This window comes from Crotalus tigris, unplaced genomic scaffold (genome assembly GCF_016545835.1).
Source record: "Crotalus tigris isolate CLP2741 ecotype Arizona unplaced genomic scaffold, ASM1654583v1 scf7180000017871.4482833, whole genome shotgun sequence".
Classification (NCBI taxonomy): domain Eukaryota; kingdom Metazoa; phylum Chordata; class Lepidosauria; order Squamata; family Viperidae; genus Crotalus; species Crotalus tigris.
Window position 1 is genome coordinate 1,957,003 of NW_024096690.1, and position 25,782 is coordinate 1,982,784.

Here is a 25,782-nt window from a genome sequence, read left to right on the forward strand (position 1 = left end):
AACGACATTTCATGGGGGTCACCAAACAACGCAGCCCCCCATTTCCCCCCTTTTCCTTAGCTGTGTTACTCCCTTTTATTCTATTGGCTTTTGAAAGCCAATAGAATAGACTTTCTTGAATAGAGTCTAATTCTATTGGCTTTCAAAAGCCAATAGGAATTGTCCAGGCTGTCTCTGCCCTGCTGAGCCTGCCAAAAGTCCCATTCTGCAAATGGTGCTGCACCAGCTGAGTAGTCTTCGACTTACGACCAGTTGAGTAGTCCTCAACTTACGACCAGTTGGGGGTTGCGGCATTAAAAAGGTTGAGAACCACTGGGTTAGAGGGACTAAGATTGGGAATGAGTTAAAATAATGCTTTTCACCTCAACAAAAACAGACTGAAAAGCAACTAAAATTAGTGACAAGACTGCCAAATTCTTTTCCTGTGGAGTTTACCTTACTTTATCTTGTTTCCAGGTATTACTTTTCAGACACAGCCCTGCATCCTAGGCCTAATAAAGAAATTTTCCATCTTTATTGAGTTTGTTTCTTTGAGGCTTATCAACTAAACTACCTGCCAGTTGCTTACAAATTTCTGATTTTCTCTCCATGAATCCTAATCCTACCTCCTATTGGAAGATGACAATAATTATGTTTGTAGAATACTTATTAGAGATTCTCAGTTGGCTCATATAAAGAGGGGGGGGAAGTATAGATATAGGTATGTAGTGTTTGTGTTGTGTGTGTGTATGTGTGTATGTGTATGTGTGGTATATGCTTATCTTTAAATTGAGACTAAACTGACTTCCTTTAACTCATTAATTTCTCAGAATTTTGTTCTAAACTCAGATCATACCTTTAGGGATAAATTAGCATTTATAACAGAAAACCTGTAGGAACGATTGCACAGCATGTATGTCCTGTTTAGATTCATAAACTGCTATGGTGTTTTTAATATAGCTCCTGGCATAGACCATCTGCCATAATGATAATTTGGCTCTAGGTGTGCACAACAGTGATGTCATCTTCTTGCAAAGCCAAGTTTCAGTAACTTCTTTTTGTCACAAAACTTATTTTTCTCATGTTGTAGCCATTGGAGGGATGCATGATCTGTCATAAACTCCTCAGATGAAGTTGTAAAATATCTCCAAAGGATAGATAATAGCATGAACTGGGCTGCAAATCATTTGCACTGTTGCCAGATTTGTGTCATTGTGACTGGTTAGGGGGTTGCAGGATCTCAGCTGTTCCATTCTCATGCTAATTTCCAAACATATATCAGAACACTCATTTCTTCTATTTGATCTCCTATTTTATTAAACTGGCAGTTTCTCATGCACGGTAAGACTTGAAAGTTCATGTACTTCAACTGAGGTTTACATCAGATTTCTGGAAATTTAATTACACAATTCACTGTCCCTGCTCTCTTGTTGATCGATCTATCTATCTATCTATCTATCTATCTATCTATCTATCTATCTATCTATCTATCTATCTATCTATCTATCTATCTACCTACCTACCTACCTACCTACCTACCTACCTACCTACCTACCTACCTACCTATGAAATAACATTCTTTTCAAAATGTACAGAATATCCCTGAGATGGAATGTATAGTTAAAAATTAAATGACTAGATTGTGGTCCATGTCTGAGCATGGACTAAATCCACATTCCTTGATCAGCACTTTAACCACTATATGGCAGCCATTTTTATGTTCATGATTAAAACAAAAACATCTTAATTAAGTATTTAAATTGCAATTGCCCCCTCTCAGCAACTTTTCTCTCCCAAAAAGAAAAGCAAAACAATAAAAGGGAATATTTAAGCAGCTTTCAGATTTTACCCTTTTCTTAAATTGCAACTTCTTATTTGTATGTCAGAAGAAACTTACAGAATTGGAATTGAGAAATGTAAAACTGAATTCTGCAGGAATTTTGTAGAGGAAAATGTTGAGTCCTTCGCGGAAATGTAAGACACGAGAAGCAGTTGTAGTTCTCAGTTTTCTTTATTCTGCGTTCAGCTTACAAGTAGATGGCTTCAGCAGCTCCCAAAATCTCTCAGCTTCTTATATAGACATTTTCCGGGTCAATGCGATACTTTTCCCGTGCCAGCACCCGCGCATGCGCACGGCGCTGGCGACAGCCTGTCTGGTCCCGGGCAGCTTTGCACCTGCCCGGGACCGCCTGCAAACGCCCCGAGCCATTTGCAAGGCTCGGGACATAACAGAAAACATCTAGTTCTTTCTTTTGTATTTAGACTTTGTGCCTTATCCCACTGATTTCTTTCTATGTTTTTGATAAAGATCTTTCCATAGAATTTTGTCATTATTTATTTTCGTACATAGTTCCTAAATGCTAATGCTAACCTATTGATGTTAACTTTTATAGTCACCACCTCATGGTAGTGACTCTGGACATAAATCCATGACATCCTGGTTAAGCAATAACCCTTGAAACAAAAGCACATCACCTACCCAGCTCCTAAAACTGAAAAATCCTGAAGAAATAGCCCAGTTTTCAGAGCCTTACAGAAAGCTAACAGGCTCATAGCCTTTTACAAACAAAAAATATGAAAACTTCTTACCTGAGTTTGAGTTTAAATTTTTAAAATAATTTTATGTTTCTTTAAATGTATATCATATGGCAGAAGTGAGGTATAAAGAGAAATAAGAAATTATCTATTTTAATGCAAGGGCAGGGTGAATTTATTGTTTTGTTTGTGTAGAGTTTCATTGGTAGGAGTGTGATTCACAAGGATTTCCTTCAGAGATGTGTCTGTAAAAATAAAGTCATTTTGCTGAGAATGAGAAGACAGAAAAGAGATATAGAAAATGCTCATTCTTTGTTGTACTCTTAATTGTCATCTGGATTTATGCAGCCCAAATCCCCTTGCCGTACACTTACCATCCCCCCCCTCTCCCTCTCCTCTCCATCCCCTCACCTATATCAAAATTATATAAAATACATCTGTAGTTCTTTCAACATGTACGCTACCTTTTAATGCATGTTCTCAAAAGTAAACACAGCATCAAACTTTATATTTCTTTTAGCAATCTACTAGAAGTTTCCTTTCCTTTAATATTGTTAGCAAAACAGGCCTGTGTGTTCCACACATCAAAATACATGCTTTTACTTATTTTCTATGGATCATAGTTTTTTCCCCAATTTAAATACGTAGAACCGTTCTACTCTTCAATTTTAAAGAACTAATTTTGCACAATCTTATAAAACAATCATTTTCTTTCTCTTTTCTTTAAGATGTCCTGACCATAAGATACGAGATGGCACCATGTGATTCACTCAGCAAGATCTCTTTCTACCTCTTTGACAGAAAAAAGGAGCAACTTAAAAAGCTTCCTTTCAATCCCCAAGGCACCTCATCAAAGTAACTGAACTACAATAAGTTGACAGGTTCTTGGATCTTATTTTACTTTATATTGTGTTTTTTTAATGATCTAGAGAGGTTATTTGCAATTTTCTCAATGCTCAGATCCTAGGTCAGAGACAGCATTCTTTTGATATGATAATCATTAACTCAAATTCTAAGATTATATTGCTTATATATTTTATTTATTCATCACATTTGTGAGTATTAAAGCTTTGCTAAAATATACTTGGAGAGCAATTTTCATATTAAAAGGGGTTCAAAACTGTTTCTCTCTTAGCATCTCTGCTGGCTTCATTTACAAATAAAATTTATTGGGAAACACTTCTCACTATTCTTGGGTGCCATAAGAGCGGAATACTTTCGGCTTTTATTTACAAAATTTATTTGCTGCCCATCTCGTATCCAACAATTCTGGCCTTTATTCATTTGTCTTCAAAAGCAGTAAGATAATCATCATGTATCAATAATGGAAAACCTACAGTATACATTACCAGTAGTAAATGTCATGTCATCTACTCATTTGCCCAAATTCTAAAATTTCCAGATTACATCTGAAAATAAAAGAGTGGATATTTTACTTACTGCTAGTCCTATATTATTTTCCTTACATGTTAAAATGAACTTCATGTATATTTAAATACAGTTTAAGAATATGCAAACTTCTCAGCTTGTTGGTAAAAGTTATATGTGTTTGTGATATAAATGACTGAAAAGATGGCGGTACTTTATAATGAAGAAATTAAAGATACTGTATTGCACCGTTTTACAATCTATCTTTAGATTCTGTTCAAGTTATTGCAACTTTTCCCCTTTCAATAAATTGAGTTCCTTGAAAAACACAGAAGTTTCTTATTTCATCAGATTTTATTTTAAACACTGATAAATATAATATATTTATGTGTATATATATATATATATATATATATATATATATATATATATATATATCAGTATTTATATAAAACACTGATAATTTTTTAGAGATTTTATAGCAAAATTCTTTATCAAATAAGCAGATAAAGATTGGAGACTCCAATACACTTCCCATAATTTCCCAACCAGAATGCCTGTGAACTTGATGCAAAAACATGTTCATGACTTCAGATTTATCAATATTTGGTTTGTTTGAAAAATAAGTACATTCTTTTCTTAAATAGTTTAATTTGGATTTAAAGCAATATGGAACATTGTAGCGCAAGGTCATTAAACACAAAAATCCTTCCTTAATTTGTCACTGCTGCATGAGTCCACTGTAAATCTTATTAATGTGTCTGTTACTGTGAATGGAAGAAAGTAATTAAGTTTTATTATGCTATTCTAGAAAACTTGTGTTTAAAAAAGAAAAAAGAAATTGTCTGCTTTGGAAATGGTAATTTTAGAGTGAAAGAACATCTTAAGGTCATTTATAACAGTGAACCTATTGGACATTTAATAAATTAGACTTTGCCATCAAAATTTCCCATTTGAATCTACATGTTTATCTGGAGACAAGACCCACCAAACTTAATGGAAGAATATTTCTGAATAGTTTTGCCTTGGTTTGTACCTTTAGCTATATTGACATCATTTAAAAAATATCCCTCACAATCTTTTAAAAGGTTTTTTTTTTTTCCTTTTCCAGGAATGTCCTTTTAAAAAACAAACCAACCATGAAGATCTCTACATACTAAACTATTCTTGACCTCCATTGTTGGTGAGAATGAGGTTGCAGTTTTGTTCCTGAGACACTTTGCCACCACTGTTGGGTAAATGAGAAGTGGTTGGGTGATTATGCTGACATTCCAGCATGCATTTGGTAGACCTGTGGTTAACTCGCTCCCTCTCCATGTGTCTGCTTCTACAAAGCTTTGTACTCATGATACTATGCTTTCATTCTGCCAGTATGTGCCCCAAAGGTTGCCTTTGTTCTCATTCTGGAGGTTTGAATGTCAGCTGCAGCAATGCGAACCTGAAAGAAATACCCAGAGATCTTCCTCCTGAAACTGTCCTGCTCTATTTAGACTCCAATCAGATTACATCCATCCCAAATGAGATTTTCAAGGACTTGCACCAATTGAAAGTCCTCAACTTATCCAAAAACATCATTGAATTCATAGATGAACACTCCTTCAAAGGAGTGGCAGAAACCTTGCAAATGCTAGACTTGTCAGACAACCGGATTAAAAGCGTGCACAAAAATGCTTTTAACAATTTGAAGGCTAGGGCTCGAATTGCAAACAACCCTTGGCACTGTGATTGCACCCTGCAGCAAGTCTTGAGAAGCATGGCTTCCAACCATGAAACAGCCAACAGTGTCATCTGTAAGACCTCTGATTTAGATGAACATGCTGGGAGGCCATTTCTCAATGCAGCTGATGCTGACCTATGTAATATTCCTAAAAAGACAACAGATTATGCCATGCTAGTCACCATGTTTGGCTGGTTCACCATGGTGATATCCTATGTAGTTTACTATGTGCGGCAAAATCAAGAGGATGCACGCCGGCACCTGGAGTACTTGAAATCTCTGCCAAGCAGGCAGAAAAAACCAGATGAAGCAGATGACATTAGCACTGTTGTATAATGCGCCCAAACCCAGTGACAGACTGAGGTAGCCATTAGATATGGAGAGCACGGATGCCAGCTATTTCTTTCTAACATTCATGGTCAATGTGTTAAAGACTTTTTCCAATTAAACTGAATTCTGCCACTGTCAACCTTTCTTAAAAAAAAAAAAAAGATGTCTGTTTTGGGATAATAACAGTACTCTTTTATTGTTTCTCTGGTGGTATTCTAAACCAAGTGAACTAATATGTAAACACTAGTTTAGACTCATTCCACTCTTTAATAATGAGATTTATTTTTTTAATTTAAAACCAAATAAAAGCTAAACTTTGAACCATGTAAATGAAGAGTAATTTATTGACCCAAATACTGTCTTATAAGCCTTGTTTTAGCTATTGCTATGTGGACAGATCAAAGATTTACAATGATCAAAAAATAATTTTTAATCAATACAATTCAACATTTCTGAAATTGGCTCTCTGATATATATCTAAATATTGATATTTATTGATATATTTATGAGATAGTTTATCTTATTATATGACATAGTACCATTTTATGCTCCAAGAATATACATAGTATACAAGTGTAATTTAGATATTATTGAGTTAATGTCTGGTTATTTCCAAGCTGCTGAATTCAAATGGTCCACTTATTATTGATTTTGGCATTCATATATTTTTTATTCTGGCTGCCATGCAACACCGCAACTTTCCATAACCTGGTACTGAGATTTTGAGTTTCAAGTCTTATCTCTTGGATTTGGGGAATTGATTTCCAAAACATCTGGTGAATATTGGGAAGAAGTTTATTGTAACAAACATATTGTTACATTTGAATAGATGTATACTGAGTATTAGAATAGTTTTATTTTAGCTTTAAAAAGACCTTGGAGAATTTATCTGTGCAAATCTATTAGGAATTGAGATTGAAGTATAATTTTTCTTCCCTTTCATTCTAAATTTTAGAAAATCCACATCCATTATTATGTAAATTATTTTTCATATACGTATGAAAGAGCATATACAAATAGTTCGCAGTTCTTTGACTCAATCTTCCATTTTTACTGTGATTCTGAATGAACATATCTGTAAATGAGATAGATATAGAAAATCTTGTCAAGCATATAGATGAAATTGGCTGGATCCTAACTAAATAATAAAATGAGCTCCTTAAAATCCATGGGAACATGTTGTATAAGTAGAACCTGTGTAACAGATCAATATCCCTGATATTGAAAGCCCAACTGTTCCAGCTATTGTCAGTATTAGGTTAGGGGAATCCCAGAGGTATTGACTAGACTAGAAAGTTAAAAAAAAAAAAGCAGTGGCAAACCATTTCTGCAACCTGCCAAGGGAAACATATAGAGGTTTTCTATTAGAACTCCTTTTATATAGAACCAATGAGCTGATGGGGACCATCAGACTATTATCTAACTCCCTGCTCAGTGCAGAAATCCAAATTAAAGCATCTCTGGGTCTAACAGATGGCTGTGTATCTTCTGGCTTCACTGAATGACAAGGAGAAAACCAGCTCTGAAAGAAACTTATTCCTCTAACAAAATATTGTTAATGTTTTTCCTAATGTTCAGTCAGAATTGTTTTTTCTATCATTTTAACCTATCAAGCAACTTGATTAAAATTTGATAAACTGAATCTGGCAAGATTTATTATTAACAAATATATGCTGAAAATAGTGTCTTCATTGTTTTCAAAGTGCTTACAGATTGCTCTTTATTTTCATCTTTAGGTCTTCACAGCCACACATCAATTTTAGATTGATCTGTAGTTTCTTGAGTCCACCTATTGAACAAAGATATGAATTTTGACTTTCTCCAGTCATCTAGTATATCACAAGGTCTCAAGGGTCTTTTCAGAGATAATTCATAAATGTTTGGTCAGACCATTAGCAAATCTACTGTGTAGTTCATAAAGCCCTAGATATTTAAACCATTCATGATAAATAGAGATTTCCCAAGCTTGTTTATGTCAGTCTTGAGCTTCATTCCTTCCTTTTCATTATATTCATGAGCGGTAAAATATATATCTTCTTGTTAGAGATGATATGGTCAAGACAGGAGTTGGGTAGTTCTGTTGGCATTTTACTCCTGTTTCTTTAATTTTAAATATACTTTAAGAAAACCTGTTCATTTTTCTAATCCTCTGCTAATTTCAGGTCATTCTGAACTTCAGATTTTGTGCCACCATTTCTACAATTTGGGGTGTCTCACTGTACTTTGCCTTAGTAAACACTCTTTACAAAATTTTGTTTCTTTATTTGTTTTTCAGAACTCGTGTTTCTGGAACTGGGCCTTATTGATTCAATATTTTAATACCTTTATTTAGTTAGACTGTTTTGAATCTCTTATTCTTCATTATATACAAAGAAATATACCCAGAGTGAACTGGCATCTGAAGGTAATGGAATCCAGGCCTGCCATTGGGCCTCAACCTATTAAGTACAATCATACAAATGCAGTACAGTTAGTTCATCACATAAACTTGAAATACGTAGAATAACCTTATTTAATTTTTGTCAAGACTGATTCGCCCTTTTACCTATAGCTTCTGCTCAGCTTGACAATGAGATGGAATGCAAAGGGGGGGAGGAGTGTTATCTAGGCAACCGAGGCTTCTGAGAACCAAGGTCATGCTTGATGGAGAAATGGACTATTTCCATAACAAGAAGAAATGTTACTACTGGACAATGTGAACACCCGGTGGGTGGGAATGAGGGAATCTATTGTTTTATGTAAGCAAACCTTCAAGTGGGAAAATTAGAGCTGGTTCGCTTCTTCTGTGCCAATGTAAATTTTCAGTAAAGTGTTATACTTTTGGTAAAATCAGGTCCCAGGAGTTTCTTTTTCTGGAAATGCCAATTGGACAGTTGACATTAAACCAGCTCTCCTGTAGCAGCCTACCTGGACCCACCAAGAGCTTGGCAGTTTTGAGATGTTAGCAGTTGACAGAGGAGTGGATAGAGGGGTGAGACCAAGGGAGCCTCCTCTCCAGAAAACCACGATGGCAGCCCAAGCCAAAGCAGGATGTAGGGGGGCTGGCACACACAACCCTAGCAACATCTGGCTTCCCCATTCAGGCACTGGAGCTGCCGCCCAGGTATGTCTTAGTGTGAGAGAACCAAGTGCCACTTCCCTTTGCAGTTTGGTTTGATGAATGGCCCAACCATGTGGCTTACTTCCTGACCCAGCTATGGAACTTCATGGAATGACATGGAGTAAGGAACCCAGATGGGCGCACCTGGGTCAACATTGTCACATCTAACCTAGAGGGACTGGTGTCTCTCCACGATGAAGGGGTTCTGGAGTTGCAAGACTTGGATGCTTTCATCTAGGCGTTGCAAGACAGGTTTGAAGACCCTGCAGCGGCCTGGCATACAGAGATCCATATCTGTTTCCTATGGCAGGGCAAGCGGCCAGTGACAGAGTACATCCAAGACTTTCACAGCCTAGCAGCTCACCTGAAAGATTGGCCCAAGTGTATGCTAGTCTACCAATTCTGGAAAGGACTGAACAAGGAGCTGTATCACAACTGCCTGTCCCAGGGCATGCCATGCAACCTTTGAATGTGGTACCAGTTGGCCACAAACATGGAGCTCGATCTAATGGAGTATCATGAGCATGCAGCACATGAAACCAGATGCCCAAGGGATGCCCAGCACCTCATGTAAGAAGACTCATGTAAGAAGTTGCTAGCCAACGGGCAATGGAAGCACCGCATGCCAGCCATGAGTCTATGGTTAGGGAACTGAAAGCAAAGTCATTGAACACGCTAAAGGAAAGTGAGGATTTAGAGCCACTTGTTCTAATGAATTCCATGACCTAGTGGAGGCATTCATCGAAAGAGAATCAGACATGTTCCTGCCCCATAGCCCACAGACTGCCTATTGAAATCTTGTCAGGGCAAAATTACCAAAGCCAGAGATGTATTCAATGAGCCTGAGGGAGATGGAGGAACATCAAGGTTTTATAGACAAAAATGTAGCCAGGGGATTTATCCAACCAGTGAAACCAAGGATGGCTGCCCCTGTGCTTTTCAAAAAGGACAGATCTCTTAAACTATGCATGGATTACCATCGACTGAATGGTATCTGCATAGAGAATATGTATCTCCTCTCCCTTACGAGGGAAATGCTGGGCTACTATTACTGAGGATTAAAGAAGGAGATGAAGGAAAACCACATTTAACTGCCCTCTGGGTTGCTATCAATTTCAAGTGATGCCATTTTGGTTGCAAGGAGTGCACGCAGTATTCATGCAGTTAATAAATGAAGTCTTGCATGAGCACCTGTACAAAGGAGTGCTGGTATACATGGATAACATTCTAATCTGTACTGAGACCATGAAAGAGCACGTAAAGCTGGTGACAGCAGTACTTAAAAAGTTATGGAAAGCCCAACTGTACATGAAGCTATCTAAATGCAACTTCCACAAAAACAGCCTAGACTACCTGGGGCATTGCATCTCCAAAGATGCTGTAGAAATGGACCCAGGTAAGGTGAGGCCAATTCTGAAATGGGAGACCTGTTAAACCAGGAAGCAGTTACAGAGCTTCCTGGTATTTGTGACTTACTGACAGTTCATCCCACATTTGCCTAGATAGCCTACCCATTACCAACCTGCTCAAGATGGGAGAGGGTGAAGCCCAAATCGAGCCAATCATTAAACTGATCTGTCGAATGCCAAGCGGCATTCGAGAAACTAAAGCAGTTCTTTGCTGCAGAACCAGTCTTAAAGCATCCAAACCCAGATGAGCCTTTTGTAATCCAAGCAGACACCAGCAATGTGGCAGTAGGGGCGGTTTTACTCCAAAGGAACAAAAAGGGGGAGCTGCAACTCTGTGCCTACATGTCTCGCAAGTTATCTGATACTGAGAGATGTTGGCCATCTGGGAGGAGGCTTATGCTTTTCTGATGGGCCTTCTGAACTGGAGGCAGTTTTTGGAGCGTAGCAAGATTCTTTTCACGGTGTGGACAGACCACAAGAACCTGGAGGCATTAAGGACCCTGAGGAAGCTATTCCCTAAGCAGGTCCGATGGGCTCAGTATTTTAACCACTTCAATTTCACCCTTCGCTATTTCCTAGCAGATGCCCTCTCTCACAAGCTTCAGTACAGAAATGCCTGAGAAGAAGTAGTTAACTCCATCATCTCATCCAGGCAGTTCACAGTGCCAGCACTTACAAGGCAGCAGAAAACAGCCTACCTGCAACCAACAAGAGATTCATTGATGCAACTGTTAAAAGATGCTTTGGGGACGGATGAATGATTCCAGAGACAAAGAAGACCTGATGTCAAAGGAGGGCTTAGTGTGGAAGGGAAGTAAATTGTACGTCCCAGCCAGTCAGAGAATCTTGGTCCTGCAGAGGAGTCATAATGCAAAACCCGCAAGGCATTTTGGATTCGTGAAAACCCTTCATTTGTGAAAAAGACAGGTTTGGTGGCCAAAAATGAAAAAGGACATAGAAGCCTATGTGGCCAGTTGCCCCATGTGTGCCTCCATGAAGTGCCTACCTGGGAAGCCTCCAGGCTTGCTACAGTTGGTAGCCAACCCAACTAAGCCATGGGAAAAGATATCCATGGACTTTATCGTGAAGTTGCCTGAGAGCGCTGGGAACACCATGATCTGGACTGTCATTGACTTGTTTTCAAAGCAAGCACATCTTGTAGGGTGTCCGAAGAGCTCTTCAGTCCAGACCCTAGCCAAGATGTTTGTGCAACACATCTACCAATTACATGGGATCCTGAAGCACACTATCTCGGACAGGGGGGTGCAATTCACTGCAAAGTTTTGGTGGGAATTCTTGAAAATGATAGGCTCCTCCCAGATACTTAGCTCCATCTATCATCTGAATACTAATGAGGCTGCTGAATGCTCCAACTCACTAGTAGAGCAATATCTATACTATTATGTAAATTATGAGCAGACTAATTGGGCCGAATTTCTGCCTTTCGTAGAGGTGGCATATAACAACTCGGTGCACAGCAGCACACGTTTTACCCCCTTCAAAGTGGCCATGGGGACCGAGTTCATGTTCATGCCAGAGCTCTCCTATCCTCAAGGTCATTACTGATTGGATGGATACATTAAAAGCCACAGGGCCCAGTGTGTGTGAGGCACTGAATAAGGCTAGAGAAAGTCAAAAGTGGCAAGAAGATCATAAGAGAGCCCCCCAGTGACAGTTTAAAGTGGGGGCTAAGGTATATTTGTACACTAAATACCTAAACCTGAGGTAACCTCACAAAAAGTTAGGTCCCAAATACATAGGACCTTTCCACACTGTTGGGATCGTAAATCTGATGATGGTGGAGCTAAAGTTGCCGAGAAGCCTCAGGCAAGTTCATCTGGTATTCCATTGTAGCCTATTGAAACCTTTTCAGGGATCTGGTTTGAGGCCAGTCAAAGAACCACTCCTCCTCCCATCTTAGTAAAGGGAGAGGAGCACTACAATATCTCGACTCCAGATATTACAAGGGGAAATTACAGTATCTAGTACTGTGGAAAGGCTACCCATTAGCAGATGCTGAGTGGGTGGCTGCCCCTGATGTTAGGGCAGTGAGGTTAGTTAAGAAATTTCACATTCGGTATCCTCAACAGCCCCATTTAGGGATATAGCAGTAATTGGGTTTTACATAATAATGTATATATATGTTTATTGTTGTTCCAGGTCTGTCTTTCTTCCAGGGGGGTCGGCATGTCAAGACTGATTCACCCTTTCACCTTTGTTTTCTGCCTCGCTCATATCTTGACAATGAGATGGAATGCAACAGGGGAGGATTGGTATCTAGGCAACCGAGGCTTCTGAGAGCTAAGGTCATGCTCAATGGAGAAGTGGACTGTTTCCATAACAAGAAGAAATGTTACTATTGGACAATATGAACACCTGATGGGTGGGGACGAGGGAGTCTATTGTTTAACTAAGCAAACCTTTGAATGGGAAAATTAGAGCTGGATTCGCTTCTTCTGTGCCAATGTAAATTTTTAGTAAAGTATTATACTCTTGGTAAAATCATGTCCCAGGAGTTTCTTTTTCTGGAAATGCCAACTGGACAGTTGACAATTTTGTGCTATGTCTCACATACTCCTAAGCTAGCTGTGAATTTGGAGAACTAAAATCCCAACACTAACCTAATCAGGTAATAATCTGAATTTGGTACTGCTTTCTAAGGTATCTGCTTTCACTTAGGTGGGTGGTACCTTAAATAAATAAATAAATAAAATATGTAATTAATAATGAAATGTTTTAATATAATATTAATTTCTGATACACTGATGAGCAGGTATCAATCATTTTTAAGCTTTTTAAGGGAAAAAGAGACACTGGATGACTTCTTGAATCAATCCAAAAGCACTTAAATTTATTTGTATGCACCTCATACATTCTGAATATATATTTCAGTTGAGAAATTTTAAGGTACTGATATTGGAGAATCCATCACTAATCTTTCCTTCTAGACAACTTTTATTTGGAATATATAATCCAACCAGTATTTCAGTGTATTGATTTACTATTGAATATTGAATTTAACTGAATTCCAGAATAAGTAGATTCATGAATATTAGAAAATATGTATCACTAAAGGAAATACCTTCCTTGGAAGTAATTTGTGTAAGTTTTAATAAATTGAATACTTTGCTTTTTTCAAGTTGTATTTCCAGATACTTTACTGTGGCATAACAACACAACCTGAGAGTGTCTGTAAATCAATGCAATTTCAATTTTATTAAACAGAGATGTCATGTATTGATGCTGTCTCCTATGCTGTCAGGAACACATAATCTTCATCGCAAAGCAGCTAAACTGGGCAGTTGCTTTATTATAGATTAGTTTTGCAAAGGTTATAAAATCAGCATAAATGGACTCATTAGAAAAAGAAATATTGGTAGCCCTCAACTTACAAACATTTGTTTTCAGTGTTCAGAGTCACTGAAAAAAATGACTTACAACAGTTTGAGCATCCCCATTGGCACATGGTCAAAATTTGTATGCTTGGCATATGGCATGTATTTATGACAGTTGCAGTGTCCTGGGGTCATGTGATCACCTTTTGCAACCTTCAAGCAAAGTCAATAGGGAGACCAGATTTCACTTAACAACTGTATTACTAGACGGTATTACTAAGTTAGCAATTGCAGTAATTCACTTAAAACTGAGACAAGAAAGATTGTAAAATGGGGCACAATTCACTAATAACTATCTTGCTTAGCAATAGAAATTTGGGGCTCAGTTATGTTTGTAAGTCGAGAACCACCTATAGTCAAAAGAAACCAGGTGTATTGTCCATTATTAGTTTACAGCACACTAATACGTCACAAACAGATACCCATCCAATTTATAAAATTAGTGTCCATCTTTTTGTTACCATATCCTGTATTAAACTGTGATGCTACATTCAGAACTTAATCGCTCCTTGCCAGGCTTGAAATTAATTAAACTACTCTATAATGGAAAGAGAAATAAGCCTGTTTGTATTTTATGAATGTAATAGAAGCCTACTTTTTAACCCTAAGAAACGTCTCTCTCTTTTTTCCTTCAGACATTTTCTTCAAATGTCTCTTTTTTCTCTTTTTCTTTTCTTTTTCTTACTCAGTTCAATGATCAGGCAAGATAATGCTTGAAAAGGGAGAAATGTCAACAAAAGAAAAGAGAAAGGAAGAAAATCCAATTGCTGTTGATAAAATATATGTTCTTCATTAAATCAATTAACTTTTTTCAAGAGTAATACAATATAAATCGCTACAAGGTGAAAGCTTGAAAGAAAAAATGTTAAGTAACTTGTAGCATATAATAAAGTAATTTGATTATTCAGATATGTATATAAAGTCATATATATAATTAGAAAATGGTACATTTTGGTATTATAAAAAACAAAAATCAGGAATTCAAAATTAAAAATAAGGGATCAGAATTCATATATGTATTTAAACTCCCACAAACACAATGGATAAAATAAATTTATAATAACTGAAAAAGAAATAGGAGGAAAAGGAAAATCTCTGAATAATCCTTAGCTTTTGAGTGAAAAAAAATCAGTTGTGAACATTCTCTGCAAAACAGGAGCATTTAAATGCTCATCTATATTAATAAAAAAACGTTAGTAATTTTAAAAGTCTCATAGAAGTGAGCAACATGAAGATAAAATATCTAAACATGTCTCATTTATATCCATATGAACTATAATCAAACTCATTACTAAGTTGTATAGATATAATTGAGTTCCCAGTAATGTATCAGTTTCTTATTCTATGAATTATCTTCTTGGTATCTTCAAAAATTGAATTGCATACATTATATTTCCAGTCCCACAAAAGGGGCTTCCAATTTGGCATTTTGTATTCCCTTACGTGTCTTTTCAAGGATCTGGAAGTGTGACCAAAGTATCTCTTTTCACAAGTGTACACAATAGCTTAAAACCACCACATAAGTCTGAGCTATGTGTAATAAAATAGTTATAACCTCTATTCCTTCTGGTTCCTGGGATTATAAACAATCTAATTAAATTTATAAGTACACATGACATTACTGTCTGATAACCACTAATAGGGGTGAGAGCCACTGGTCTATAATCATTGAGACTGTTAATAAAGGACTCCCTTGGCAGTGGAACAATGATGGAGGCCTTCAGACAGGATGAAATAGTGGAAAGGGAAAGAGACCAACTAAAAATCTTAGTAAAGATCCCAGCCAACTGGTCTGTGCAATCTTTAAGCACCTGGTCAGAAATGCCGTTAGATCCAGCAGCCTTCCTTGAATTCACAGCTCTTAAGGTACTCCTCCCCTTATGCTCCAAGGTGAAGAGAGGGCTGTGGTGGAATAGTGGCTGTGGTATAGCTGCCTCTGATGGCTTCACTTTAGAGTGGGCAAAGAAATAATTCAGCTCCTCTGCCAATGAAGCATCCCTGTCAACAGGAGTGATGTTATTGGGTCTATAGTTGGTGATTTGTTGGATCCCCTGCCATATCTGCCTTGCATCGTTATAAAAATGGTCTTCAATCTTCCTCTTATAATCTGCCTTGGCATGCTGAATGCCTGACTTCAGACTGGTTCTGGCAGTACTATATTTTGCCCATGTCAGGAAAAATAAAGATAATCTGGCTTGTTATTAAAAGAAATAGAGCAAAGCTAGTGATCCTATTGCTCCTTGACAGTTTCAGTTATCAACACTGTAACAGGAAAAATATATATAAACATAATCTCATTTCTGCTAAATCTGCATTTACTAGAAATTTAAGATGCCAGTCTCAGATCTATGGAATACATGTTTTTTTAAAATGCAACCAACTTTTAAGGATTGGATGGAAATCTGATCCTACTGCTGAAATTCATTGGTAGGATTAATCAGATTTATGTAAATACATGATAATTATGGTCTGAGTATATCTAAATCAATTAAGATAGTAGCAGAGCTTTTTTGTCATAGAACGCACTGGAATGGAGTTCCAGCACCTTTTTTCGATGGATTTTCTAGATTTGCATTCTTTTCCTATTGTTTCCCTTCCTATCCTTGTTTGCTTTTGAAAATGCCCCATTGGCGGTACGGTGCAAGCAGAGTCCCCTCCAGTGCTGTCTGCCTCCTCTAGGAGGAGCCATGAGGCACCAGAGCACCACAACCAAAGCACGGCTTGATTGGCTGCGTCGGACCATGTGGTGTGGAAGCTGATGGTGGTGGTGGGAGACACATAAACATGGAGGCCATCTTTCACAAGAGGGTGAGTGAGTTTTTGCATTCCCTTACAGAAGATGGGGTGTGTGAGAGATTAAAAAGAGACAAAGCCAGAGGAAAGAAAAGTGGCTTATGTGGAAGCTTAGCTGACAATGAAACTTTGCTGCTTCAGTTCCTTGGGCAGTTCAAAGGCTGGGATGTCTACAAAAATCTCTTTTTAGCCTTTTATACTTTATATTCAAACTGCAGAGGGGAAGAATAAGAATAAAGCCAATGTCTTGTGATTTGGAGATACTATTATTAATGATAATATATATTAATTATGTATAGGTCGAATTTAAAGGTAGATCTACATTATGAGGTTTAATCAGATCTATTTATAAATTGGGTTTAACTTAAAGATAAATCAAAAGTAATCTGTTCACTGACAAAGTTTCAACTTTAATTTGTTTCAAGTCAATATCCATATTAAACTCCAAATGTAAATTTTTCCACCTTGTTTGACAACTTCTTAAAAATAATTCAACCTTTTACAAGCAACCAAATTTTATTTTATTGGGCCAATTTCGTTCCACATAGAAAGCTGACATTTCCACTCATTAAACTTAATGGATGTGCCAATGCTAAATGTCCCAAAAGATTAATAAAATGCCTTCTTGTAATTTAAAGCTACACACTGCATGGTAGCATTAATAGTATTAACTTACCTTGAACAAAATCCTAGTCTTTTAGATACACTAAAAATTGAAGGGGTTTTTTTTTTCAACTACAAAGGTAAACCTTGTAAGTTAGGTAAGGTGGGTTGTATGACATGTGTGAGTCCCGGCACCTTTTTTTTTTTTTTTTTTTTTTTTTACAAAAAAAGCACTGATAGTAGTAATATAATCAGTAAATTATAAACTCAGAAGGACCTAAAATTCAAAGAAAAAAATTTGAAATAATTAAATTTATTTGAGCTTCCACTAGTGATTAGAATGTTGTTTTATTCTAAGTTAGACTACTATATCTAATCTAGCTCTCCCAAGATTTTAGATAGCCAGTTTCACACCCCACCCCCAATATCCAAATCTTAATCTTTTTAAAATCCATAATCATCAGTGTAATACAGTTTGCATTCTGGGAATAATTAGGGAAATGGGGACAACAGAGAATGAGATGGCTGGATGGAGTCACTGAAGCAATAGGCATGAGCTTAAATGGACTCCAAAAGATGATAGAGGACAGGAAGTTTTGGAGGAACGTTGTCCATGGGGTTGCGATGGGTCAGATACGACTTCACAACTAACAACAACAGGGAAATGGGAAAGCTTTGGTTTCCATCCATCCTTATAATATCTCCTTTTTATTCTTACCTGTAGTTGAGTACAGGTAATTCTCCTCTTACAACCATTTGTTTAATGGTTGAACAAAGTTACAACAGCATTGAAAAAAAGTGACTTGTGATTGTTTCTCACACGTATGACTTTGTACCATCCCCATGGTCATGTGATCAAAATTTGAATGCTTGGCAATTGACATATAGTGTATGTAGGATTGAATGGAAACTTCTTATGTGAAGTATAATTTCTCTACTATCTCACCTCATTCAGTCTCTAATCCTTTGCACCAACCTGAATCTATGACCTGTCCTAGCAACTGGAATCTTCTATGTAGGGCTTTGTTTCTTTATATTTTTTTTGTTTGGCAAGTGTTTCCCCTTTATCTTCAAGTTAAGAAAAAGGAATCTTATTATTATAGAAACAGAATTGGGAGGGGCATGTAAAGCACCCAAGCTACTCTTCTGTTCGATAAAGAAATTCAAATTAATTAAAGCATTCATAACTTGAATTAAAGCATCCAAGTTTTTGCTTGAATATGTTAGATAAAAGAGAACTCCTTATTTAGAAGATAAGTTAACAGAAGATAAGATAGAAAAGGATCAAGAAGGAGAAATAAGAAAATGATGATGAATTCTTCCAAGCTGAAATGAAATGCTTTACTTACATGCATTCACATCAAGATTAAGCAAATAAAATTGACTGCTCTTGCTGTTTTTGCCTGAATTATTCCTGATCCTGTGGGTGATGGGTGACCCTAGAGTGTGCTAACTGTTTAATCTTAAGTCCTGGAAGACTGTAATTCATATTACGAGAGAAGAGCATAGCAAACTCTACTTAGTCCTTAGCTGATGTCAAGAGATCCCAAACAGTTTAGGAATATTCCTCTCAGTCCCACTTATGCAAGTGTAGTGCCTGGAAAAAAACTTGGAATATGTCTGTTGGCTTTGTCTTTACTGGAACTGTTATTTCTGCTCTGTTTTCATATGTAGTATTTAAATAATTTCTATAGCTGTACAGTGTATATAGATCAGCTTTGTACATTCTAGAAAATACTCTATCTTTGTATATATCAGAAGAGAGTGGACATTTCTAGGCCTCTTATTGTTTAAATATTACAAAGCAGGAGAGTTAAAGAGGCGTAGCCATCAAGTATGACACAAAGCAAGGCTATAATTATGAGACAAATCTCAGAACAGTGAAAGACAATGCAATTGTTAGGCTTCAATGTTCCTTTTGAGATCCTTCAAAGGTCGAATGCATTATGTCTCTGAAATCTCCCTAGACTAGGGGTTCCCAACCAGGGGTGCTCACACCACCTGGGGGTGTGAGATGATGTTCCAGGGGGTGCGAAAATTTGGGTTTTCAAAATTATAGTATATATGCATAATTCGTTACCATTATTTTGAACTTTCGTAAGGGATGCGAGAATATATCAGAAGCGTTCTAGGGATGTGGGGTATAGAAAAGATTGGGAACTACTGCCTTAGACTGAACTCAATATCTTTCAGTTTTTTAGTATAGTATATTTACTTGCTTATACCTTATCAGTTTTTTATTTTTAGGTTTATTTCTCACTGGTATGACATAAATTCCCTTTTTCCATCGCTCAGTGCTGCAAAATTCAAAATATGGGCTGCATTCTAAAGAATAAGTACATTACTGGTGCAGAGCAAAAGCAGAGAGAGGAATAGAACCAGAGGTAATATCTAAATTTCATCTCCAATTCAAAAACAATATTTTTCTCTAGAACAGTGAAAGTCTTATGCCCCTTAGCTACTAGTGCCCTGTTTCCCTGAAAGCAAGTCCTAGCCAGAAAATAAAGCCTAGCTTGATTTTGGGGGTTGGGACTAATATAAACCCTACCCCAAAAATAAGCCTTAATTTTGGGGCGAGACACAAATCTAAAAATCAAGCTAGGGCAGGGGTAGGGGTATGGAGCTGCCCCATGGGCCCCACACCAACTTACCTTGCAGCCAGGCCTCTCCTCGCCAGCCCACTTCTTCTGCGGCATCTTCTGCAGCCAGGCCTGCATTTCTCAGTCCCAAGCCTTTCCAGAAGGCCTCTGCACCCGTGAACCTAGCTATGGATTCAATCTGTAGCTTAGTTCTGCAAACCTTACTGTGAAGTTCACAGATGATACAACAGTAGTGGGCCTTATTCATGATGACAATGTGGATGCTTACCACAAGGAGGTTGAGGGGTTGGTGAACTGGTGTAAGGAAAACAGCCTAGTTTTAAATACCAGAAAAACCAAAGAGATCATTGTCAATTTCAGAAAAGACAGGCACAGCCACACTTCTCTGTGCATTAATGATTCACCTGTGGAGATGGTTACCATCATCAAATTCCTGGGTGTCCAGCTAATGAGTAGGCTGGCTTGGTCGCTCAACAGCGAGACACTGGTGAAGCGAGCACAGCAGCGCCTGCATTTTCTCTGTTGCATAAGAAAGGCACATCTTCCTTCTTCTATCCTTACCACTTTCTACAGGGGGACAATCGAGAGCATCCTGTCATACGGCATCACAGTCTGGTTTGGAAGCATCACTGCTTCTGACAAGAAGACAGTGCAGAGAGTGGTGAGGATGGCTGAAAAGATCATTGGCAGTTCTCTCCCTCTCATCCAGGACATAGCACAGAAGCGTTGCTTGAGCAGAGTCTGTAAGATTATCTGGGACACTACACATCCTCTTTTTTATGTATTCGGTTCTCAGGCATTAGACGAAGACACATAATGAACAAGCAATCTCTTTATTGATCTTCTCCTTACAACCAAGCAAGAGCCAAAAGGCACGCAGGCCTTTTATAGAGTCCTGAACCCGGACAGTGTCAGCCAATAAGGAGCTGGCTGTTTTCGCGCCTTGTGCATGCGCACAAGGCTGGTGACAGCCAGTCTGGTCCTGGGCAGCTTTTGGTCTGCCCGGGACCATTTGCAACATTTCTGAGCCTGCTGAATACTTCAGCAGGCTCAGGACACAACATTCTTCACAACCTGTTTTTCTTGTTACCTTCTCGGAGGAGGCTTTGTGGTATCCGTAGCAGAACATCCAGATTCAGCCATAGTTTCATTCCATACAGCATTAACCTTGTGAACTCTCAAGCTTCCTCCTTCCATTAAATATTCAAGATGGACAGTATTTATTATTTATTTGTTACATATATGTAGGGTTGTGGTCTATACATATGTGGTATATAGTATGTTTAGATGTGTGTCATGTATGTTATTCTGACCCAGACAGAACAAATTCCTTTAGTCCAATCTAGGGCAGACAGACCATTCAATAGAAATGATTGCATAACAGATAAATATGTTTATTCAGAGAAAATACTTGCTTTTACGTTGTAGCTTCTGGATAACACATCTCTCTGTTCATTTCCATAGGTAAATTGATAATGAATTTCCCCCTCTTCTTCTGCATAAGCATCACATGTTAGCATAGGACCTCCAAGCCGTGTGGCTGTGAGGCATGAGGCTGGATGAACAAAGGCATTCCAAACTGGGCACGTAGCCAGTATATCCTGAGAGGCACTCAGAAACTCGTTGCACTGACCCATTAACATGAAATGACTGTCTAACTAAACTGCATTTGCCATAATCCATCTCTTAAGAAAACAACACTTAACTCAATAAATGCCAGATATTTTAACATACTGATACATGCTCTCTAGTTAGGGTTACATAGAGCTATATGATCCAGAACATATGTGTTTCACTTTGAGAGTGGGCAACTAAATTTCATTTTTCGATGTGTGCCATTGTGCCCACAGTAAAAAAAAATGACAATAAAGATTATCTTCTCTTCTCTTCTCTTCTCTTCTCTTCTCATCTCATCTCATCTCATCTCATCTTATCTTATCTTATCTTATCGGACCTCTCGGCTGCATAGTCCTTCCGGAAAGGCCTGACTGCAAAATGCAGGCTGGAATGCAGCTGCAGAATGAAGCTGCTCTTTTGGCCCCAAAAGAAGTGGACCTCCTGGGCAGGACTGCCAGTGTTACACTTCTGAAAATATATGTCTTTAATAATTTTGAATATTGGAATCCTAGATATGGACATTTAAAGTCAATCAGATAAAAATAAAGAGCTCTGGGATGTAAGATAAAAGGCTTTTTTTATTAATTGCTGAGCTTTCGTTAACAACCTGTTAACATCATCAGAGCAAAGGGCTAAATGAGAAGGGGGAGTATGTGCATGAATTTACATAATTTTACATAATATGGGCAGCACTCCCATACATCAATGGAATCTCAGAAGCAACCGCCAGGATCCTTGCCCCATACAATATCAACATAGCACATAAACCCAACCAAACGTTACGTTCCCAGTTGATGCGACCCAAAGAACCATTACCAACCAGTGATTTGTCCTCCATCATATACAAGATCAACTGCAACACATGCCAATGTAACTACATTGGAGAAACATCAAAAAGACTTAAAACCAGAATACATGTGCATGTTTTGGCAGTAAGAAGACAAGAACAACGCTCCCAAGTCTGGACCCATATAGCTGAGCATGGCCACACTTTCAACTTTAAAGGAGCAGAAGTCATTGCTCATGATTCCACCAAAGGAGGCCGTCTTTTAAAAGAAGCTTGGTTTTCAGACTGTCATTCTATTAATAGACACATAGACCTACTACCTCCTTACCAAACCCTAAAAAGACATTTACAAAAACATAAAATACCTAAATACTTCAACCCAACCAATAATAACACAAAAACACCACCCCACCCACTTATCAAACCCCAAACCAACACAATAAATATCCTTTCTATAACATAATCCTTTCATCAAACCTAATTAAAGAATATAATTCTAACACAACCATGACAACTCACACAACCAACACACCATGTTCTGATATTCTCACACACAGAAACAACAACCCCCCTGACCACAACATCCAGGACATAAACATCCAAAACATAAATCCTGCGACCTCACAAGACACTCACACACAACAAAACATATACACACAATACCTAAGTAACAACAGAATATTAAGATCAAGACCAAAACTCCCCCCTGCAATGAAATATGACTTATCACATTCAATGGAACAAAATATTACAGCCCAATTCCCAAACACCACAAAACCACCCACAACTAATAAGCATAACAAACGAACACACACAAACATTCCAAATAACCGTACCCAACAAATCACACACACACAGCAATCCTACACCAAACAACCTATACAATCCAAGAGGCTGGCTAAAAGGCGCGCTGGATCTACGTGCCAAACAGCTGACAAGCGTGACTTTTAAAATGGTCTTGAGTCTTACTGCTCTATGCCTTTAAGAGTTTCTTAAGCACGTTATGTGCACATGCCTCACTGCAACCGTTTTTTAACTGTTATGTAAATTTATGCACATACATGCCCTATTGTGGCATTTAAGAACACCCCGACTTCAGGTCTGGCCAGGTGGCTGAGTAACCGTATCAATCACTTGGTCAGCGATAGCACTACCAATATAAGGTCAGCAGGAGAGTTCTTAGATATGATTAGGACCCTAAGGATAGAGGATGATGAGCTAATGGTGTCGTTTGACGTCGTGTCACTCTTCATCTCTATCCCACAGGATCTCGCGGTCATGGTAATAAAGGACCGCTTGAACCAGAAGGGCCTGGGGCAACAACTACAAGACTCCCTCCAAATTAACGATCTAGTGGACCTTTTAGAGGTGTGCTTAAAAACCTTTTTTACATTTCAAGGTACCACGTATGACCAGGTCAAACGAACACCCATGGGGTCCCCAATCTCTAGCGTCACAGCGGAGGCTGTGCTGCAACAACTAGAGCACATAGCGATGGCCCAATACCAACCTAAATTCTGGGCCCGCTACGTTGACGACACATTCGTGGTCATCAAAAGGGAGCATAAAGCTAACTTTGTGGGGATACTCAACTCGGTATACCCTGACATTCAGTTCACGGAGGAGGAGGAGAACCAGGAGAGACTGGTGTTCTTGGACATAATGGTCCACCGCCAGCCAGATGGGACCCTGAGCACGAGGGTATACCGAAAACCTACGCATACAGATAGAATTCTGCTAGTAACCATCCTATGACCCACAAAGTTAGCTGCATAAGAATGCTATTTAGACGAATAGACTCCCATTGCAGCACAGCCAAAGCTAAAAGGGAAGAAAGAAACCATCTCTTCCAAATATGCAGACGCAATGGTTACCCTACCAGGTTCATCAGACGCTGTAGTATACCACCCAAACCCCGGATGAGCTCGGATATGGAGGAACTCCCGTCACAGATAACCTGTGTCACCCTCCCGTACATCAGCAATGTTTCAGAAGCAACAGCCAGGTTGTTAGCCCCCCATAAAGTGAGGGTGGCTCACAGACCTGATCAAACTTTAAGATCCAAAGTGATGCGCCCAAAAGACCCGCTCCCCAACACTGAAAAATCAGCAATCATATATAAAATCAACTGCAAAGATTGCCCCATTAATTATGTTGGATAGATTTCAAAAAGAATGAAGACTAGGGTCCATGAGCATAAATTAGCGGTAAAAAGGGGGGAACAGCACTTCCAAGTATGGGCGCACATGGCAGATTCTGGACATTGCTTTGACTTTGACAATGTATGCATCCTGTCTGTTGACAACACGAAAGAGGGCCGGTTACTAAAAGAGGCATGGCTCTCTGATGGGGACTCTGTCAACCAGCACATCGATTTGTGCCCGGCACATCTAACTTTAAGAGCATGGAGCAGGCGAGACCACCCACCCCTAAGGAGACACCCTGCGACAGTACCACGTAACCCTAGGGAAGAAGTTATGGAGGGGATGAATTTTCACCCCCCACAACAACAGCAACGGCCCATGGACATTCAGGAGAATAATCAACGATTGAGGGACTCCTTCCCCCCCTGCTCCAGGACCATGCACACGCTCACGGACAGTGAGAGAACGGTTGCATGATGAGAAAGAGGCAATTAGCCAACAAACAATCATTCCCGACCCCCCGAAACCCAAAACAGCAATGATTCAGCAGCATCAGGAAAGAAGGAGGATGGGACCAGCTTGCCCTGTGACAACAGTCCATCAACGGAAACAACAGAGCGCCAATTGGAATGCCCGAGAGGATATAGAGATCGAGAGCAGTGTGAATGGGGGGAAAATGCAAATAAGGGTAGAATGTGATAGAAACTGTAAAAAAGATCACTGTGTTGATGGAGGGAGAGATATAAAGGAACCAGGCATACATATTCAAAAAAGGAGGGCACACAAGGGCTGGTGTGAGGAGGAAGGAGATATTCAAGGGATTCAGTCTGACGTGGAGTCTGAGAACATTAATAATGGGGTGAAAGAGCAAGTAGATGTCAGACAGAATGGCAACGAGAGAAAAGGAGTTTATGCAGCCAAAGAGAGGAAATGGAAAGCAAGGGACGGGGAGAAAGGCTGAGAGTGCACCCCCATAGAATGAGGGATGACAATTGGGGAGCAAGTAAAGATCAGAAGAAGGAGGAAGGTAGGAGACACAAAGGTGTGAAGAGGGAACAACTTAGAGATACAAATGACCAAAAAAGGGGAGGAAAGAACCTCCCTAATTCAAGACAGTGGGAGGCAGAGGGGAATAATGACACACCCACAAGCAGTAAAAGCAAGAAAAGAGGAGTCATCAGTATGGAAGCCGTAATTAAAAAGCACTTAAATCAATTAGGACCTACGACAAGATCTAGGAGCCATGTGCAAATGACGGCTCACCTATAAAGGCACTCTCCCACAGACCAGCATTAACCCTGACGATGTCAGAAGTATCTGACGAAAGCTTGGTGATCGGTGATGGTATTAAACTTTTATAGTTTATTATATTCCTGGTGTTCACGTTTTATTGGTAATTGACTAT

General features: G+C 38.7%; 1 protein-coding gene across 10 annotated transcripts in view; it reads left to right on the forward strand.

Annotated features, from left to right (window-relative positions):
- LRRC3B (leucine rich repeat containing 3B) overlaps window positions 1-13,675 on the forward strand; it is a 97,065-nt gene extending 83,390 nt beyond the window's left edge. For 3 of the 10 annotated variants that reach the window (XM_039343701.1, XM_039343703.1, XM_039343704.1), the window contains exons 2-3: window positions 3,243-3,395; window positions 4,994-8,162. In XM_039343701.1, coding sequence (XP_039199635.1) covers window positions 5,159-5,935 — 777 coding nt within the window. In that variant the 5' untranslated portion in view covers window positions 3,243-3,395; window positions 4,994-5,158 and the 3' untranslated portion in view covers window positions 5,936-8,162. The other 7 variants (XR_005556751.1, XR_005556752.1, XR_005556753.1 and 4 more) reach the window with 7 other exon arrangements.
- Window positions 13,676-25,782: the final 12,107 nt, after the last annotated feature.